Genomic DNA, 22236 nt, shown 5'->3' with positions numbered 1-22236 from the left:
GGATGGTCAGGGCATATTTTAGAGGGAGTCTAATTCTTTTTATGTGTTTTATATTATGTATGTTCCTTAAGTCTAAACTTTTCTGACTGTGTGATGGAATTGACCAAAGAAATCACCAGTGGGTCAGGGTGTTCAGTCAAAAAATGATATGTTTGCCTTCAGTCAGCCGCGGTCTCATAGAGAAACCTTTGCTGCTTCTACCTGCCTTCATTTGCTCTGTTTTCTCTCGTTCTCCTCTTTAGCACATGACCAATGATGACCAATCGCGTTTGCAGTAGAGCAGTTAAACTGTTTTATTGCCGCCACCCTCGAAGCTTCGGAGTCTTCAATATTCCCTGTAATGGTAGATTAATTTCTGGTTTGCTAATGCAATCCCGGACAAAATACTTTAAACAGGTTTTAAAGGGAGGGTGGGGGAGGGAGGGAGGGGGTGTTTGCGGGGATGGTGGATGGCTGGGAAAGAAGCAATCGGTGCACAAAAGCAATCAAGCCGTCGTGGAGGACAAAGCCAGCACTGCTTTCCCGAGGAAGCACCACAACATGTGAAATTGACCTGTTCTTTCACCTAATTCTCTGCCAAGGGCAAGTGTGTTAGGAGGGGCACACACACACACACACACAATCACACTCACACACAGTACTGTAGAAGAGATCCATTACACTGTCTTCTGCAGGAGAGATCTTAAAAACAGTGGAGAGGAAGCAGATAAGAGGACTTCTTTGCATTGGTGGTAAAACAATTGGCCAATACTCTAGATACATTGACATTGAGGAGGAATGCTGAGATTAGTGCTGTTTGGTGGTTGATTGTAATATTTTATAGTTGCTCCCTCACCGTCCTGAATATAGGGTTATATTCCAACCACCCACTATCACACACAGGTTAGATAACAGAGCTGAAGGGAATGTGTTACAAAGGCTCTCAGATAATGCAGTGAACAAATAGGTCTGATAGCAGATCTTAATTAAATCACGATGATGCTCGATATGGTTTGGTCAAATCTTTTTTTTTAAACTGAAGTGTAACTCCATTGGTCTGTTTCCTGCAGTTCCATTCTTTAAATTCTATATAACTTAATATAGATAACCTTTTAATGTAAGCAATATTTTATATAATTATATATACATTTTTCTATGAATTGTTTATTAGTGGTAGTAGTAGTATTTATATAGTAAATTATTTTTTAAATATATGTGTCATTATATATCAAAATCTGCATGAAATCAAAATGTAATGTATATCACTTAATTTATATTATTTACGATAAGAAAATTCTTGATGTTATGAATTTGTGTGTTTATTGATATATACATATATAAATAAAAAAGTAATAAATAAATACATAAATTATTCTAATAATAAGTCCAGGTAACATTATTAGATGATGTTAAGTAATAGCTTATATTTATGCAAACTCACAATCCCACCTTACATTTTGTGTCTGTGCATTACACATATTTCACTCATATCATAGATGTAAATTAGTTTTTTAACATAGTTTCTTGTCGACTTTAGTGTTCTGAAAACTTTGTCTAACTCTAACATGTCTAACTAGTGTAGACTAATCAAGCCTTTTGTAAAACTTACTTAAAGTTATCACAAATCTTAAAGAAAAAAAAGATATAAAACTTTGATAGATATCGAAAATATCGATAAAGCAGGTTATGAAACTGCTCAGTGATTTCTGAATTTTGCAGGTTAAATTTGATAAATGTTGAGGAATCTTTGTGAATATTTCTACATAGTTAGAATTTTTTTTTATATATTTCTTGAAACAGATCTGTTCTGAGCAGTATTCATGTTCACCTCTAGCTTCACGCTGACCTCTACGTAATGAACTACTTGTAGCGTACTAAATCAGCTCAGAGTATTTAACACAGCAGAGGAACTGATTTCTCTATGTAACTCAACGTTTGCAATGAGATGACTTGTATCCTAATGGCTAGTAATTAATTCTTTCCACCTCCCTCTCTTCCTCTCTCCATCCCTTTATATTCCCCTCCCCCCATTTTTTCTCCGTCGTGCTCTGAGGATAGTTCTACTTTTCCAATGCTTTATCTAATGCATAATGTTCATTTCAGGCCCCTAATTAGGTTTAAATGAAAATTGGCTCTGTAGAAAGATTGATAGCTGGGAAAGCATCAAACCACCCAGCATGTCCCGGAGTTGTGAGGCTTAAAATGCAATTTGATGAAGAAGTGCTGCTAGGAGCGCAGTGTTCATTAATTTTTACGTGCAGGTACTATCCCAGAGGTGCACCTGACGTGCTCTGAGTCTACCTGGACATGAACACAAATACCACCCTCTTTGACTGCCGCTTGCTTTTATTACTGCTCTTTTACTCTACTGCTTCTTCCACAAGTACAGAAACTGTCCACAACTTAGTGAGATGCCTAACTAGACAGCATTTTTGAGTATTACTAGCACACTTTTACAGTAAGCTGTACATAGGCTAACATGCACACTTTAGGTACTAATTTGAACCTTTTATGTACTAATACACAACCGTTAGGTACTAATTTGTACCAATTATGTACTTATATGCACCCTTTACCTAAAATATACTACATATATATATATATATATATATATATATATATATATATATATATATATATATATATATATATAGAGAGAGAGAGAGAGAGAGAGAGAGAGAGAGAGAGAGAGAGAGAGAGAGAGAGAGAGAGAGAGAGAGAGAGAGAGAGAGAGAGAGAGTATTGATGAATAATACTTCCAATCTAATAGAAAAGTGATTTTTATTTTATTTTTACTTTATTAATTTTTTAACCAGAAATTGCTAGTGCTGTTTTTGTTTTCTCTTCAGAGGATTGTGTGATTAGCTTAGCAACATGCTAATGGAAAACTCTATTGGAATTTATTTTTAGTAGAAGTAAGCTTCACATAAGATGCTGTATTCGTGTGATGTGTGTGTGGATCAGTCACTTTTGAGGTTCCATTTCAGTTTTGACGTTGTCTTACAAAGGAGTTGCCTATGAAAGCAGTAAACAGAAGGCAAACAGATACACATTAACTCTAAATGAAAAAGAAGCTGTTTCATAATGGTCTTACACAGCAAAAAATCCTGTTCTTACTCTTGGTATCTTGATCTTGTTTTCCAGTAGAAATATCTAAACATATTTTAAAACGAGATGAATTTACCTCAGTAGCAATCTTGCACAAATATGAGTGTATTGTTTCAATGGCAGAATTTGTCTTGTTAGGCAAAAAATATCCCAAAATGTTTATTCTATCTATCTATCTATCTATCTATCTATCTATCTATCTATCTATCTATCTATCTATCTATCTATCTATCTATCTATCTATCTATCTATCTATCTATCTATCTATCTATCTGTCTGTCTGTCTGTCTGTCTGTCTGTCTGTCTGTCTGTCTGCCTATCCCTGTCTCTCTGTCTGTCTGCCTCTGTCTGTCTGTCTGTCTGTCTGTCTGTCTGTCTGCCTGTCTTTGGCTGTCTCTCTGTCTGTCTGTCTGTCTGTCTGTCTGTCCGTCTGTGTGTCTGTCTGTCTGTCTGCCTCTGTCTGTCTGTCTGTCTGCCTCTGTCTGTCTGTCTGTCCGTCTGTGTGTCTGTCTGTCTGTCTGCCTCTGTCTGTCTGTCTGTCTGCCTCTGTCTGTCTGTCTGCCTCTGTCTGTCTGTCTGTCCGTCTGTGTGTCTGTCTGTCCGTCTGTCTGTCTGTCTGTCTGTCTGTCTGTCTGTCTGTCTCTGTCTGTCTGTCTGTCTGTCTGTCTGTCTGTCTGTGTCTCTCTGTCTGTCTGCCTCTGTCTGTCTGTCTCTGTCTGTCTGTCCCTGCCTGTCTGTCTGTTTGTCTGTCCCTGTCTCCCTGTCTCTCTGTCTGTCTGTCTGTCTGTCTGTCTGTCTGTCTCTCTGCCTGTCTCTGGCTGTTTCTCTGTCTGTCTGCCTGTGTCTGTCTGTCTGTTTGTCTCTGTCTGTCTGTCTATCTGTCTGCCTCTGTCTGTCTGTGTGTCTGTCTGTCCATCGTTATATCATTCTATGGTTCTGTTGTTCCGTCTCATTTTTTATTTCAGTTTTACTTATTTTTCAACGTTTCTCTCTTGTACACAACATAGACAAACTATCTTTCTGACGTTCTGTTATTTTCTCGTTTTTTCAATTGTTTTATCTGTCTATCTTTCTATGTGTTGCTCTATCCTTTGTTCTGTTTATATATTATTCTTATCTGTTGTTCTTGATTTGTTTATCTTTTTCTCTCTTTACACATATGGCCTGATTTCTATGCTCTTTTAAAGGCTCTTTATTACAATTAGATGTAGTTGTTGTTGTTATTTTATCAAATGTCCATTTGAGTGTAGCATAACTGAAGATCGTCTTAAATTAACCGGCTCAATTTGATTCATCCTATATGAGATTGTTAGCCTCCATGTGAGCATCATGACATAAAGCGCTGTTCATCACTATAATCTGGGGCTCAAATACAGTACCTCTCTATTTCTCTCTCCTTCTCTCTTTCTCCTCTCCTCACTGGATCATGTCATTGTGGGTTAGCTCCTAATTACTCTCTCCCAGAGATGTTCCAAATATTCCCCTGGTGCTAATATTTTTCTGCCTCAACGACTCATTATGTTGTTTGGCAGCCTGAAACATCAGCCTTTCAATGTCTGAGCGTCGCGGCTCATGTACAGTCTTCCACCTCTACACCTCTCTCTCTCTCTCTCTCTCTCTCTCTCTCTCTCTCTCTCTCTCTCTCTCTCTCTGCTGGTCTGTTTCAACAACTACTCTGGTTGCCGTGGCATCGCAGGTTGTTCTGTGCCGTGTGAATGTGCCTGTAATCATCTATGTTATAGATTCAATAGCGTAAGGCCTGAGTCTCATGTCTGCTCAGCTTCTGTTGATTGCACACATATTATCCACCCCTTTCAGGCATCATTCTGCTGTAAGGTCGATCTGCCCAGTCTATCCTCTGTCTACTTACACTGTCATTTCCTTTCTGTTCTTTATGTGATTTTTTTATTTATTTAATTTTTTTATTTTGTTAAGGAATCAAACTGGGAAAGCATAAAACCACACTGCATGTCCTGGAGTGGTTAGCTTGAAAATGCATATTACATATTATACATATATTTTTATTATTCTTTACAATAAAATTATATATATATATATATATATATATATATATATATATATATATATATATATATATATAATATATATCATTATATACTATATGTGTGTGCACTGGATGTAGTTTCTAGAAAACAAATACAATAATACATTACATATATTATATTATATTATTAATGTATATTATATTACATTAAATTGTTTCACACTTAGATTAATATGAATTTAAATGTAATTATAATTATATAATTTTAACTGAAATAACACTTAATACTGAAATAACACTTAATAATACTTATTGTACTGTATATATATATATTACATATTATACTTTTTATTACTCTTACTTGTATATTAAAACTATTACTTATATATGTTCTAAATTATTAGATTAAGAAATTAGAGAATTAAATGAAAAAGAAAGTCATCAGATTGTTACAAAAATTTTATGAATTTAAAGTGACAGAAATAAGAAATAATTTAGAAGCAGATTTAAGGAAAAGTCTGAACACAATTGCTCTATTTTCAGTCTTGGAGAAACAAGTGAGATACTAATGAGATCACTTTTTATTTTAATGACTGCACATTCACATAGAATCATCTTAACTCTCTTAGTCTTGAGTATTTTGCCAGGTAGGATGTATTGAAGTCGAGAACACCTGTAGAGGACAACATGGTGGCGTCTCAGTGCACATATTTTGATGTGTGTGTGTGTGTGTGTATTGAGACAGTGTGAGGCGGGCAGGTTTAGTGTTGCGTCTGTTAGATGCATGTAATGCTTCAGCCGTGAGCTGTGAGAGGAAAGTGTCTGGAAAACACAGACTTCATGGTACATAGAGCGGCCTTGATGTGTCTTCAGCCCCTCACAGAACACATCTCAACCATGACATCCGCCGTTATGTGTTTCAGTATAAAGAACCGTCCCAGAACTAGAGCAAAGTGGAAAAGTCTGGTCTTTCATTTGAAAAGTTGTTTTATTTTTTGTAGCGGTTGTGTTAATGTCCTAATATTGTATTCTGTTTGATTGGATCATCCTTGCTGGGAATTTCTTCCTTTGGCCTCATCAGCATGTGAATTATTAAACAGTGTAAGCAAAGTTAATAGTCAAGTGCTGACCACATGCTTCAGGATTTCTGGGGCTTCTTCAGCAATCCTTAATCCACCAATCAGGATGTTTTCTTATTAATTTTTTTAAATGCTAGGAAATGTTGGAGATTTGATGCACTTCTCAAGTCAAAAGGGACAGCATTCAGTTCTCCGCTGTTTTTCAGCACATGTCCTGCAGGCCTGGCCAGCTTCGGTTGGGTTTCTGAGAGAAGCCTGCTGCTGCACTTTACTAATGGATTGTTTGTGTGTATGGCTGCACTGGAGGACAGCATAGGTAGCCTGCCTTGTGCTTTAATGCGGTTTGCCATAATGAATGCATTTCCAAATTAGATGAGGCTTTTTTTCTCCCCATTATTTTCTTTTGCTCGTCGCGTGGTATTGATTCAGTTGCGGTGCCCCCTGAACTTGACCTTGCTTGGGCTGGTCAATGTCAATATCTTGTACTCCTTTGCCTTTCCTCGTCAGAGCAAACTATTGATAGTTGCATTTAGCAAGTGGGACTCCCAGGATCTAAAGATCCATACGAATTTCGGAGGTGTCGGAATAAAGCATCAGCCTCTCGTGAGAAACAGAGAATAGCACAGCATCCTTGACTTAAAGTCAAGATGAAATCAAACCGACCGGGTGCTTGAGTCTTTATCCTGAAGAAGATAAAATGTGGATGTCATTTCATGCTCAATACAAAGATATTTAATTAGATTTGTATTATTGGTTAATGTGTGTGTGTGTGTGTGTGTGTGTGTGTGTGTGTGTATATATATATATATATAATGTGATTAATAGTGTTTTTAATTATTATTTTAACTGGTCTCCAAGCCTGGTCTGGCTGGTCCTTTGGCTGGTTTTAGAGGGGGTTTGGCCACTTATCATGGGGTTTAAGCAGGAATGTTTGTGATTGACTTGACAGAAATACATTGACAGGCGACAAGGTTTTCCAGTTAAAACAGCGGGTGTATGTTCACCGTGTTTTACTGCCATTTGTTTGCTGCATCGGTGAAAATGAATGGCTTTTGTTCTTGAAATGGCTCTGCTTTGAGGATAATGCGAGCTGTGAGTGTGATGTCGCTCTGTTTCGCTCTCCGTCGGTTTTGATACGGATCGTGAGTGGACAGTGCTTGTCAGCTGGAGAGCTTGTGTCCCGCTCTCCCCGGCCCTCTTATCTCTGTATCTGACACAGTTGTTTCTGCTCTTGATGAGAGGAAACAGCACAATGATAAAATACCAAATCACTTCAGCGGGAACTTCAGAGCCCCTACAAGCTTTCCATAGGCATTTATTCCTCACTGAGCGCCTCTTCAAGGTGTAATCTAGCATCTCCGTAGCAATTGAGCTGGAGATTTCCACTCGCGCCCTGTGTTTTAGACACAGAGATAATACCAGTCGCACTGAGAATAGTGAACGGGTTTGAGAGCTCACTCTGTAATGCATCAGTCTTATGGCTTCCTGTTTCAGAGCTAATTATGCAGATAAACTGATTTTGAGTTGCTGGTCACCTGGACTGGTGTCAGAATGATGAATTTTAAGGGCATTATCATGAAAATATATTTTCATATATAACTATAAAAAAGAACACATTATCAGATACATCAATCAAAATACCATGAAAAAGTGTATCTACACTATATACAGTATACTGTATATACCATATATATATACTGTGTGTGTGTGTGTGTGTGTGTGTGTGTGTGTGTGTGTGTGTGTGTGTGAGAAAAAAAATATATATTATTTGTTTTACTAATACTTTTTGGTATTGAATTATTATTTAAATATAAATGTTGATAATAATAATAATAATAATATTTTATTATATTGTGTACATTTCTTTGCTGTAATGAAATTCAGTCTACTAAAATTGATTCACTGTAATGAATTGGTTAATTATTTTCCATGAACCAGATTTGTTTCTCATCAATCATGTGTTCTTATATACTTTTTATAGCAAAATATGAAAATACTTATATACTGCTGCTCATTTTTATGTTTTTGATTAAGTTATGACAAAACAAAGACATTGCTGAGAGTCATTATTATTGATTATTTAATTGTATATTAATAAAATATAGTGGAATATACATTCCACATAAATTTGTACAAATAAAACAAATTGTGTTTACTGAAGTAGCAAAATATTAAAATAATTCAATACTCCTATTATTTCTATATTATTGACTAAGTTCCTGATAAAGACAAATGAATGAGATATTTTTTAACCAAATGAATATTGCTATTTATTATGTAATATTATTACACATATGCAATAATATATTATATACATATTAATACAAATATTACATATTATTAATATTATTGTGTTGTCATATTTCCCATTGAATAGGAAGTTGTATAGGACTAATCATTAATAGACATGCATTAAAAGCCAAAAAGCTCATTTTTTGAATTCATAGGGTCTTTTAAAAGCTTTCTATGATGGGCAGGTTTTGGAGCAGAGCTAGAGATAGAGAGAGAGAGACAGCGGGTGAGCGAGGTGTCATTAGCGCAGAATGAAGTGGCTTAAATTTTGATGATATAAATGAGCAGAAAAGATGAGCATGGATTATTGAACACATCATCATGAAAACTTAAACCAGTTAAAAGAAACTAATTAAAACAAATGTTTCAACCTCCATCTTCACGGGCATCACTTATTCAGAGGCCTTCGCGAGGAGAGCGATCCAGCCCTGTCATTATCCCAACCACTGTAAATTATTTAATGAGATCTGGCCTGGGAAAATATTAAGAGCAGATTATGGATTGAAAAGACACCGGGTGGGAAGGAAAGATTTGACTTACAGTTTCAAATGTGAGAAAATCTCGACTATTCCTGTGGAATTGTCAATGCGTACAGTATTTTGTGATATAGAAAAAGTGCATTTAAAGTTTGACCCATCTAAGAATTCAAATAATTTTGTATGCATTTAATTAACAAGTTATTGTGTATTCTGTGCATATATCGGTGTAAATCAATGCAATTATATATAGTAACTCTGTTTTGACGTTATTTGGCACACAACTTTTTTTAAATTTGGAAGTTTTAATTCTGCCAACTTGAACATTTATGATGAATATGTCTGAAATGCACTAATTTTATTTCATTTTATGGCCACATGACCATCTGGTTCCTTAAACAGATGAAGTTTAGATTTTCTGAACCTTTTCTGAAAAGGAAATGTAGACATTTGAGCTCTTGGAAGTGTAATTTAATTCCCTTGATGCAGACTTTGATGAAGGGGTTGGATTCAGTGAAACGTTGAACTCTAATTTCCATTTGCCCTGATTTCTCAGTATTGTGGGATTGGTTTATAATCTTGTGAATATCATTGTGGCTCTTTTGCGATGAAGAGTTTTTGTCTGAAACGCAGGCTTGGGTTTCCGCTCTTCTCTTCCAGGGACGTTTGCTGCATTCAAAGACGAATGAACAATGAAACAAGAAGAGTCTGTAATTTTCTGAATAAGCTAATAACATGCTGTGTTCTCACAGCACATTTACATGCAACTATACAAGTGCACAAGATGTTGTGGTGTGTGTGTGCATGATAGGGCTGTCACTTTTGTGAAAAAATCTTTTTTGATTTTTAAGACATAAGTGATCATTGAATCGATTGTAAAATCGATTTTCCATGTCTAAAAAAAAAGACGTTTCCATTTCCAACGCCAAATAACGGACGAATGTAAAGAGAGCGCTGGAAACGCACAAGTCAGCAATATTTCTTATTTATTGGCATTAAGTTTCATGCAGAATAACAAACAGCAACAGGAGTGCAACATTCTCGAATAAAATGTATGAAGAGTGGACTGCTGCCATAACATAAATGAAAACCATAAATGAAAAACATTACTGCAGGCTTCAATCAGGATGCATTTATGATTTAGGCAATTCAAAAATTTCCACATTTAGTTAAAAATAATGATTCAATCCATTTCAACCAACTGTTCAAAAATTAAACTTTAAATGGACTTACTTGAAGTTGAGAACAGGCCATGTGTGTTTTTTATTGAACGTAACCGACAACTGGGCTAGGCGGCACTAGGCAGGCATAATGAAATGCGCAAAAAGGCTAAACCCATTACAAACTATTGGACAGGTAACATTAAACAAGTCGATCAACATTTTCGGGGTCCAGAGCAGAGCATTTTTTATTCACTATATGTCCAGCTGTTGAGAAGACGCGCTCCGACCGCACTGATGTCCCAGGGACAACTACTACTATTTCGTACTGCCAATCTTCCACCACAAAAGCGGGTCGCTGTCAGCTGGCAATGGTGGCTCGTTTTCATAACTCATCATGCCATTGCCCTTCATTTTGTTTGAAAACACTAGATGCAGCGATTGAAACCGTAAAACTATAGGCACGTAAAATTGCTGGGTATTTTCTGTCTAGCTTTCGCGACGCCTACTGCACTTTCGGAATTCTCTATTTTCTTTTTCTGCTTGTTCGTGAGTTGTGTTACATCTATAATTTGTTTAATTCTTTTAAAATTAATAGTGTACATATTTGGTTAAAATCGGTGCCCTATTTTCATTTTCGAAGCCTTTTTTGGTTGGTCCTATGGAATGTGCAATCGATTTTCAAACCAAAAATGACAGACCCTTGTGCATGATGGGCCGTTCAGTCCTGATCGTGATGGGACTCACTCATGTTTAATGAGAGCAGATGTTGAAGCAAATGAACCAGGTGAAACATGGAGAAATCTGACATTGTTCAGTTTAAATCAGTGACCCCATGTAGTCTCCTTGTCTTATTGTACATGATTTATTTGAATAATTTCTTTAGCATGTAATAACTTTCTCCACCTCTCTTTTCACATGACATTATGAATCCCTCTTATTCATTTTCTCTCCTCCAAACCACTCTGATATGTAATGGTACATTTCATGAATTAATTAATTTGTGAAAGATAAAATTAAGTACTATTTTACTGTTTTAAAATTATGTACTATTTTTTTTACCTTGTTTACTTTATTTATTTTATTTTATTTTATTTATTTTTGGGAAATGAATTAACTACAAGTTTGAAAACACCCTTAATGTAATTTATTTTAATGAAATACCTTTAATCAACTAGAAATACATACATTTATGCACGTTAAAATGTCTATGAGTTGATTTTACTTTAAAGGGGCCATATCCTTCTATTTTTAATCATTATTATTTTCAATTTTAAAAGTCTTAATTTAGTTTTATGAGAATATTTTCCACCTTCTTTCTCACCCTTGAAGTAAACATGCTGTGAATGTAAGAATTATGTATGCAAATGACTTTTTATAGCTATTATGATTGACTAACCTCTTTGCATTTGAATTGAGTTAAACATTAGACATTGCCTGTACAAAAAGATTTCGTTTCGAGGGACAGATATACTTTCTGAATTCTGTGATTTTAAGGACTAAGAAGTGTTTTGTTGGGACTATCTTGACTGATGTTCCCCAGTTCCCGGAAAACATATTCCCAGTCCTCGTCAGATCCTGAAGGACTTGCCTGATCGCTGTTTAGCATGTGACTTAGCATTCCTTAACACATAAGGATTATGCGACTTCCCATTGTGCCGTTCATGGCTTTGACGTTGTCTGTGGCTTCCGACCGCGAGAGCATTGACAGCTTGATGAATTAGACCTGACATTTGCCAAAATAGCCGTCCTGCATGCCAGCTGCCAGTTGAGCGTCTACACTCCGTTAATTGAATTGGCAATTTGTGTAACAGTACCTGCCCCTGAGCCTTTGGTGAAGCCAGGGACCGCCATTTAGCTCCAATAATCCAAGACTAGGGAATAAGAGGTCTAAGCTTCACAAGAAATTATTGCAGATTTAAAATGACAGTCTGATGCCTTGCTGCCAATTTCGAATTCATTAACAATAGCAATAATGTTGACTTATAAAAGTGAAAGTTAAATTGACTTTCTAATAGCGCAAGCGATTTGAAATTGTCACTGCGGCGAGTAACAAATTGCATTTATTGCAGTCTTGAACCAAATGCTGTTTGTGGTGTGGCGGGTATTGAAGACTAGCATTACATATTGAAAGTGTCAAATGGAAACAATATTGTCTCATAATAAAATGCCAATAGTCTATATCAGACTTGGTCTGTCCATTTGCATGTTCACAAATTGGCGTCAAGGATATTGCGTTTTTGGGTTGGTGATACTCTGAATGAAATCGCATCTGCATATATGTCTTTGACAGTATACCTGTACTCCATACACCAATCCTGTGTATTTTACAGTGCTGTTACTGTATTTTGTATGGGACGTATTAGGTCAGACGTGATGTGTTTGCTCGTGTTTCTGGTGTAATATATTTGTATGTCCTCAATCTGCTGTGGCAGGGAGCTAAACTAGAGGAGATATATTATGGAGAATCATGGCAGGACAGACATTGTGTTGCCTCTGTGCTCCCGCGAGCTCTTCATTCATATATCATTTGCGTCATGAACAAAATGAAGCAGATTAATAGAGCATAATTCCTGAGATCAATATGCAATTATATTAATCTCTCTGCTCGCTCGGGCGGCGTGCAGAGGAATGGCGACACAGTCGTTGGACAGTATTGAGTATAGTACTTAAACCAGGGGACCTGAGAATCATTTAAGATGCCTTTATTTACTATTTTTTGTGCACTTGCTGCTTTTCGCTATCTGTAAATGTCTTAAAATCATGGATCTGCAATTGGTTTTCAAATGCATTATGTTTGTGTTGATGCGTCTGTTTAAACCTTGACATGTCATGTGACAGAGTATTCAAAACACCACAGATTAGGCTTCAAGATTCAGCCCACTTGGTTTGTACTTTGTTTCGATGAGCTCATCTGTGGTTCAACATGTTCCCATTTTTTATTGTGAAATCTAAAAGCTCCTCAAGGTCAAGGAATTTGGAGGACGTGCGGCTGATTTCCATGCGGTGGTCTTAAGTGAGGATCCTTGTGTGATGAGAGCTGTTGTCTGGAGATGTCTTCTTTAAGTACAAAGAGGAGGAGGAGGGTAATTTGAAGCTGGTCAAGTGAACTCTTAACTTTGGTATATTCTTCATTGAATTGCTTGGACTGCTGGTTTTCGGGATCAGATGCCTGCTAGAGCACATTATATGCTTTGTTCACACTGGGTTTAATTCAGGTTGCTTATTCTATTTCATGTTTTTGTTGTTGTTGTTTTTTTATTATTGTGTGGAACTTATTTGTAATTGAATTTAATATTTTATTTTATTTTGTATATTTTACGGTGTCTTTTCTATGTTGTGTGGGACTTTTCTTTCTTTTTTCATTATTTTGTTTTAATCATTGCTTTATATGAGGAATATTCACATATATATGCATGTGCATGAATGCGTGTGTCACGCTGTGTTTGGTGTGCAGGTATGTGTGCATGTTTTCTGTGCGATCCTCGGGGTGTGAGAGCTCCCTCTGCTGTGTGCTGTGAGCCGCCGTGTCCGAGTCCCACCAGCTCAGGATTGTTTATGTCTCCACCCGTAGTGGTGTCTACTGACCCCTGCACTCCAGGGACAGAGATGAGAGCCCGTCTCTCTCTCACTCTCCCTCCTCCAGCTGCCGCTGCCCTTCCCGCTCATGTTGTGGCACGAATGTTCCTCCGGGGCGGACACAGAGCTTACCGCTGAAAGCATTACCAGAGGGGAAAAGTGTGTTTACCCAGCTTGAGGCTCTCTGAAGGACAGAGGCCTCTCATTTGTGTCTCGGCCCCTCTCGTGCTGCTCACCTGGGGCACCCGTCCTCCTGTCCCTGTCGTGCCCTCCCCAATTTGCAAAGCGTTGTTTGCTGCTGGTCCTTGAGAATCCTTAATGGCCGTTCAGTGCTTTATTACATCATTAATTGCACTTAATTCTGCAACATTACCCGAACGCCTGGCCAGGCTTGGAAAATGAAGTACACTTTGTTATAAAATTCTCTATAATGAGCTCTGGTGGGACAAGGTCTGTTAAGTTTTAAATCACCCCAGGCCATTTTTTAGCAGAGCCCGAGTCGACTTTAAAGTTGGAAACTTGGAAAAAATGCCCTGAGGGCGCTGTTCTCCAGGTGCTTTGCAGCGCAATGGATGTGGCGATATTAGTGCTGCTATAAACAGCGGGCTTTGTAGCACTGAGCCTGACTGAATATGCAGAAGGGAGTTGTACCGAGGCTTTGATTTGCATCTGTGTATTTACAGTACCGGGGGCTTAGTATTACTGGGGCAGAAGTGTTTATTCAACAGTTTACCCTTTCTGTTTAAAATCACACAGGTGGACTCCATTCCCAGGTTGGTTTGGATTTAAAGGGAGGCATGCGTGCGTGTGCATGCGGACACGAGTGTACTCATGCTGTGTGCTTCTCTCCGCAGCTATCGGCTCCCAGAGGAGGCGGAGCCCCAACACCGCTGCCGCAGAGATCTTTGAGCCTCACCTCGGCAGCCACATCCTGCAGGTAAGATAAGATTTGAACTCTTTCAACTGTCTTTATTCATCCAAAACACCCTGATGTTCTTGGTTTGAGACTAACATTGGGTATGAAGATCATAATATGCATTTTTAATATGGACATTAGGTAATGAGCACAAGTTGAAATGTAATCATGAATATGTCTGTTCCTCTCTTTTTAAGAAAGCAAACAAACAAAAAAAAAGATCTGTGTGAGCTGATTATCTTCTTGGAAGGTTTTTTTTTTTTTTTGTTACAGGGGTTTGAAATAAATAAATAAACTTGATCATTAATTTAATGTTTGTAGATTTTCTTTGAGCCCTGACATTTGATTTAAACTTCAGTAAATGAAGTATGTTTCAGTAAAACAAAAGAAAAAAGTAAATTGTTATTGGTCAAATTTAGATTTCAGTTGAATCAGTGAGTTAATGTAGACTATACAAATTATTTTAAATGCCATTTGTGGACAGCTTATAAAGAATTACTGTAGCAAAAGCTAGATATTACCAATTCTAGTTGCCAGATTTTCTGTGGCAGCATAAAAATTACAATTTAATGTGCAGCCAAAATTATGAAATTGTCCAATATGCTTGTTATATTCTGACCACAATTAAGTTAATTTAATGTACTTACTTCATTTTCATTAGTTGTACAGAACTCAAAGGAGGACTTGAAGGCAACATAAAAAGTTATATTTCCCCATCTTAGGCATCTTTAATATCAGACAATTAGTAATCTTTTGTTCATAAATATTCATAAGATTAACAGCAAATTCCAGTTGCTTCTGAATAAATTCTAGCAGGTGTTCTACATTGACCTGGATATATGAAATCCTTCACAGATGTAGTAATGTGTGTGTTTCTGTTGTCTCAGTATATATGTGGTGTCTCTGAGCTGTTTATCATGTGAGTAAATGAAGGATGACACTTCTCAGTCTACCAGGAAAGCTCAAGGGAGTGATTTTCTTATTACACCTCATAGAAGAAAAAAAAACTTTTTTTTTTTTTCCATTCCTAGCTACAGCACTGATCTCCTTTTAAATTCATTTTAATGACACAGAACGAAAAGCACAATTTACACCAGTCACCTGTGTCCAAAAAAGCGGCTTAGGAATATTTAAATAGCGGTTCGCTGGTCCCTGGACTGCCAGAGCTGTTCCCTTACGACAGGTTAAGTGTGTGTCAGCAAAGCGGAAATTTATAATTAACACCAATACCAGGCTGGAAGTCTGTCGAGGCGTGGCCTTTTCAAGGAAGGACTTGTTCCTGGCAAATTGTCCCCATTAATCTTCAGCTTAATTGATTGTGAAAAGTTTTAGGATGACATTTTTAAAAAAGCATGCTCGACTGGTGATTGATCTGAAGAAAATGAACTAATAATGGATGCAAGGCAGTCATTAGTTGTTGAGTGCCGAGTCTAATTTTGGACAGCTTAAACCGTGTTTGATAGCGTTTAATAAAGAGGATGAGAAGGCAGAGCTGCTAACCGTTTTTCACCTGCAAACGGACGCTCGCATAAATACACACACATACAGAAGTGCTTTTACATGGTTTCATAGGTATGTTTGTTTGACTAATATTATAGGTTTGTTTTAAGACAGCATTGAGTTCTTCATTCTGCTTGGTTAATAATGATATTGGTTTCTAACTGGTTCATTTTGAAGTATGAAATAGTTGCTGGTTTGTTGATAACGTTACAGTTTCAAAACTTTTGTGGATTCGAACGATTCCATGGATGTTAAAGGTTCTTCATGGAACCATCAATGCCAATAAAGAACCTTCATTTTTAAGAGTTTAGAAGATTACTGTTTTTAATGTTATGTCAAAGTGGTGCACTTTAAAGTTAACAAAAAAAAAACATGAAATTAAAATTAGACCCATTTAATTTTACATTTTTTGTTTCTAAATAATTGTGAAGGATTCATCAAATCATGTTCTTCTGAATTTTTTTTTTTTTTTCTCGAATTTGACTTCTATTAGTGAAATTTCATCTATATTTTCTGGTCTGAAACGGGTCAATTGTCAAAAGCACCACTCACACAGAACTCACTTTTAAACTATGCAGCTTTCAACTTTCATCGGAGACTCCAGATTGTTTTGATTCTATTTCAGCACAGAAAACCCTTTGTGCGTCTTTATTTGTGCACAAATAAGCTTGAACACATTGAGCACCCAGTTTTGTCAACCCAGATAATCGATTAGCTGCTTTAAATTATGCAGGTCTGTGCGACGTTAGCTGTTCTGGCACTCTACTCTCTCACTTCTATTTAAAGGCATGGCACAATAATATCAATAGTGTCTTTTTCTGCCATAACTCACAAAGTTTCTGTTTCTGGTCCAATACAAAGAGGTGAATTTCGAAACAGAGAATATTTTCATTGCAAGATTTCTTGAAACAGTAGATAAATTGTAACTGTACCTTAAGACTATTTTTTTCTGCATTTTAGCACCCTACTCTTCTTCCAATAGCCTCTCTTTTTGGCCCAATGGTGTTGCCGTCTCATTGGTGTCAGCACAGGCAGCGCCAGCACTCTGGGCCACAGAAATGACCGTTATGTCCACTTCCACAGTGCATTGTCATTTGCGTTGGCAGCGGGCCGGATTGATTCTGACAGCAGCGCTAGGTCATTAGCGGATAGCTCAGAAGTCCTCTGTCAAAGTGCTCAACGCTTCCACCCGGTTAAATAATAGCATTTATATCACCCAGATCATGCTTAGCAGGAGATGAATCATAGATGCTGGGTTTGATTTTAAAGCAGATGAGAGCTTAGCTGCCTGTGAAGGGCAAAAGCACTGTATGGTCATAGACACACAGCATTTTTTATTCTTTTCAGGAGATAAGACTCATCAGTAAGATAGCTGTGAGTTAATGGTTAGTTTACAAAGCTGCTAAATATTAATGAACACATGTTTTGGGAGCTGCTATATGGCCTGACCTTGTCCTCCATCAGACGAGCAATGCTTCAAAAAACATCAGAGAGAAAGAGAAAAAGTGTGTGAGTGTGAGTTTTATCATGACAGACTTTTCCTTATAAATTAATAAAAAAAAAAATATACAAATTATAATAATAAAAAAACAAAAAAATGAATGAACAAAGACCTCCTGTAGCGAATCGATGCATTTTGGAGAAAAAAAATGTTCATCTTCAAAACATAATAATGACTTTAATCTAGCTTGCACCGACAGTTGTACACAGAAGCGTTGTGCATGCGCCGGTGTGTCTCGTGAAAACCAATGTTTGTTAACAGGGGCAAAGGAAAACCAGTCTCCTCTTGGCTCATATTGAAATCCTCCAACATTCTTCCTTACAAATCCTTGTTTTGTACTTCTAATTAGTGACCGTTTTGTTTTGATCTGTCCCCTGAGTTTCCGCGTTCATCACTTCTGAGCGGTGTATGCACAAAGCTGACCTCCATACAGTACGTCATTGCCCCGGAACTGATTCCATGTACAACTATGAGTGCAAGCTGCATTAAATTGATTATTGCCTTTTAAATATGGTTATTTTTCTCACAAAAATGCATCGATTCACAACAGGAGGACTTTGTTCAACCCCCGGAACCATGTGAGGCACTTTTTTATTAAGGATGGGTGCATTTTTATTTCACTTCAACTCCAGACTATGTACTATGGAAGGCTGTGAAGGTCAAAAAGGTTGAGGACTACTGGCCTGCATGGAATCTGCAGACTTTAATTACATTTCCTGTTCAGATTTTTAAATGGAATATATTACAACAACCATTATAAACTTTTTGGTATGAAAGCATAGTCAAATGTTCCAAAATATGTAATAAACAACCACACAACAGGGTGGAGAGCGTGCAGACTGTGGCAGGCTTTCCAGTTCTGTGGATATCTGTGGAGTTTTCTGCTGTTATGTGGACACCGATCGCTCTCTTTTGGGCATCCGCTGTTTTTGCATTCATAACAGGGATGTGCCAGACAGCATGTCAGAAACTTTCTGATCTTCTCTGAACAAATTAACAGCGCTGTTGTTTATTGCTTATCGTGGTTTCTGATGTGTTTTAGTGATAAAGGATAATGAGTGTTCAGAAACACTGTTCGACAGGGAGCCTTAATTACTGCCTGCATCTGTGCATGTGTGTGTGTGTGTGTGTGTGTGTGTGTGTGTATGCACGCACCTATGGCAGGTGAAGAGGTGACAGGACACCAAACGCCTCTTAATAAGTCTCACAGCTTCAGGTTCCAGCACTCAATCTTTCATCAACTTCTTGTTTACTTTCTTTTCTTTCGTTCTCTTGTTGTTTGTTTTGGAGCATCATCTTTGTTGTTTTTGGCTTGTTTGTGATAATAGGGCTGGGATTAAAAAAGAGAAGACTTTGAAAACCCTTCGATCTTCACACCGGAGGAAAGCGCAAAGACGACAGCTTTAGAAATGACAGCTGTTTACATTTGCATAACATCAAGGCGGAGCGAGGCAGTGTCTTTGAGCCCGTCTGTCACCGGCTGTAATCGCAGGTTGAAGGAATCACCATCACGCTTCTCTGGCTCTTCGGTGAGATCAGGTAGAAGGTGGCAGAGAAGGGAAATAACACACAGGGAGGATGTTCTTCACCTCAAAGCACCTTATCCTCCAGACGTCAAGATCCTCTCATACATGCAGATGGTTTTAGGGATGTCAGGCCCCAGTCTAAGAGCTATACAGTACGTCCATTGTGACTTTACCAGGGCCATTAGTTCTAGAGGTTAAAGGGATACTTCACTCAATAATGAAAAAGCTGTCAGAGGGGAAGATATTAATACAATTTGTGCTTGTTTATCTGTGCATGTATTTATTTATTTATTTATTTTACTACCACCTCTACTACAACTGCTACTAATAATAATAACAAAATAATGGCTGCAGATTACAGTTTTTAAAGTATTTTTATATCTATTGTAATTTTCAACTACTACTGCTACTACTTTCAGTCATAAAATAATGGTTTCAGATGACAATTTGTTTTTCATTCATTTATTTTACTGCTACTGATGCTGTATAATAATAAAAATAATTAAGACCAATTTAAAATACATTCAGTACATCAGTCTAGACCAAAAATGCACAGGTTATTTTTTCATAATTATATTTTAGTTTGTGCTTCATATTAAGTTTAATAAATTGATATTTAAATTAATTTATTCATTTTTGTATTATATAAAAAAAAAGGTTTAACATTACAGCGTCATTTTTTTTCTACTTTTATGACCATCATGAGTGGTACAATACAGCCTCAGTCACCATATGCTTTCACTTTATGCAAAATAGTAGAATAAAAATTCTTCAAAATATCTGTTTTTGTATTGTATGGGAGAAAGAAAGAGTTAGAAGGACATTAGTGTAAGAAAATAATAACTAATAAAAAAAATTCTCAAAGACAAGCTGTGTGTTTGTAAAGGAATGGATGGTGTTATTGCAATTTTCTCATAATGTTATTATGCACATAAATAACTTTTCTTAACAAGCTCACCATTATGCAGACTGTGCCTATGAGCATACTTAACACATTATAGAACAATGACTAAATCACACAGATATTCCTGTGATAACTCTTTAATGTAGAGTAATAACCACCCTTTGATTTATAATGAATGGAGCATTATTTTGTTTAGGACCTTGATTTTTTTCTAAAATAGTAAATTTTTGCATGGAAGACTCTTTAATATTCTGGTGTAAATGCAAGTCTGTGAGATTTTTTTACATTTTTTATTTTTATTATCAGTCAGGTAAAAATTGTAAGTCCAATCACACAAAATGTATAGCACACTAATCCACCAAAATACACCTGAGTTGAAGTAACTTAAATGTTCTAATGTAATGCTTAAGTTAGAGGTTTGTTCAAATCTCTATCTCTCAGTATGAGCAGTATAATAGTATTTTATGTTCTTTCTTTGCTGTTTCTTTGTTGGCTTCAGTTTCAGTTGATCTCCATCTCTGTTTGTCCATCTCTGTCTTGCATTCACAGCGCATAGATTTGTAAAAGCGAGGCAGACGTGTTTTCTGTGATGTCCATCACGCAGTGCTTGAGTTCACAGTGTGAGCCTGTCTGAGGTCAGTGTTTTCTGCTTTAGCTCTTTTATTTACTTCAGCTGTCGGAGGATCTCCATAGCTTTCCCTTCATTCACTAATTTGCTGTTGAAAGCAAACATGTCAGAGCCCTTCTTGTTGTGGTTCACTAGCTTGCATAGCATAATGTGAACAGCATTTACATATCCATAAACACACAAAGACACACACACGCACACACTCAACTCAATCTTATCTCATGTGTCGGATGGCTTCCTGACAGATCATCCATTCAACGGCCGTCCAACACGACGGATGAGTTTTCACACTCTTTCCATCTAGATTTCCCACTGTTTCTTTCTCACGGTTAGGTTGGAGTATTAGCCACATGCTGCTACCTGCACCCTCCTCAAGCACACTATTATTGCATGTCACCTCATTTGCTGGATGCTGTACAGTTTGGACAGAGGAGATGTGATATAGAGATGAACTCTCACAGGAAGACTGCTGTGTCCTAGCTGAAACACAACCTCATAAATGACTCATTTAGAGCGCCCTAGGTAGACAACAACTTTGTGCAACTTTGAGGCCCCAATTGCTTTCAACAGAGTTTGTTATCCTCATATTGCCAAGATGGTGCCATGGTACTCTAAATAATAAGATGCAATAAAAATGCATTATGAAGTCGAACAGACATGCTGCTGTGACTATGTAAGAAATACTGCTTCTGCACATACTGTATATATTTGAAATAACCCCATATATAACACACATGAATTTACACCATTGCAGATCTATACAGGTGGAGCTGGGGAAGGTGGAGGGTTTCTGAAGTGCAGTGCAACTGCTACAACGAGCACTGGCAAAGTATTTTAATGCTGAGCAGCAAGTCCATTCATATCTAAGTATGTCTGCAACCCCTTCAACCATATATATATATATATATATATATATATATATATATATATATACATATAGTGTGTGTGTGTATTTGTATGTGTGTTTGAGTCTGTACAGGGGAGAAATGGCAGTCAGACAGTAGCAGCTGGTGCTTGTGTGTGTTTGTGGGCAGGTGGCAGCTGTGTGCAGGTGTGTTTGAGTTATCCTGTCACTAGGTGGCAGGTGTTTTCTGGCCACACGTAGAACGTGAGCACATGTGGCAGGTGGAACAGATACTCTCAGTTAACGGCGAGTGGGTGACAACCGGACATGATCTGCCCTAGAGACCCTCGAAATATGCGCGTGGACTGGGAGTTTTTGCGACTGGACGGTCATGTAAAAATACTTCGGTACAGAATGCTATAACACGCCTATACATGTTAATGCACTTTCGAGCGTATGCTAATGTAAGAACGGTATTCCTGCGTTCGGCAGCCCTTTAGTTTCAGCTAAGACTCTGTCAATAAAACCTGACCGGACGTCACCGAAGGATCTTGGGGGAAAAAAAGGTCATGGGCAGTGCAAAGCGAGGAATTTTGATGATCCGGCCTCTGTTTCCTGCGCAACCCTTCTGGTTCATTAGCAGTGGGAATTTGGACAGGAGAAGGTGGAGGGAGATAGATCCACCCTTATTACTTATGCAGTCAATAGCAAGGCTTGTCTGCATTCATAATTGTTTGAT

At 37.4% G+C, this 22236-nt stretch overlaps 1 protein-coding gene across 2 annotated transcripts in view; it reads left to right on the top strand.

The window, feature by feature from the left end:
* LOC128031781 (neuronal PAS domain-containing protein 3-like) overlaps window positions 1–22236 on the top strand; it is a 267459-nt gene that overhangs the window by 117436 nt on the left and 127787 nt on the right. For both annotated transcript variants that reach the window (XM_052620192.1, XM_052620193.1), the window contains exon 4: window positions 14533–14615. In XM_052620192.1, coding sequence (XP_052476152.1) covers window positions 14533–14615 — 83 coding nt within the window. The remainder of the gene's footprint in view (window positions 1–14532; window positions 14616–22236) is intronic.

This window comes from Carassius gibelio, chromosome A17 (assembly GCF_023724105.1).
Source record: "Carassius gibelio isolate Cgi1373 ecotype wild population from Czech Republic chromosome A17, carGib1.2-hapl.c, whole genome shotgun sequence".
Classification (NCBI taxonomy): domain Eukaryota; kingdom Metazoa; phylum Chordata; class Actinopteri; order Cypriniformes; family Cyprinidae; genus Carassius; species Carassius gibelio.
The sequence above is the reverse complement of the archived record's forward strand: the minus strand, read 5'-3'. Positions and strand labels throughout refer to the sequence as shown.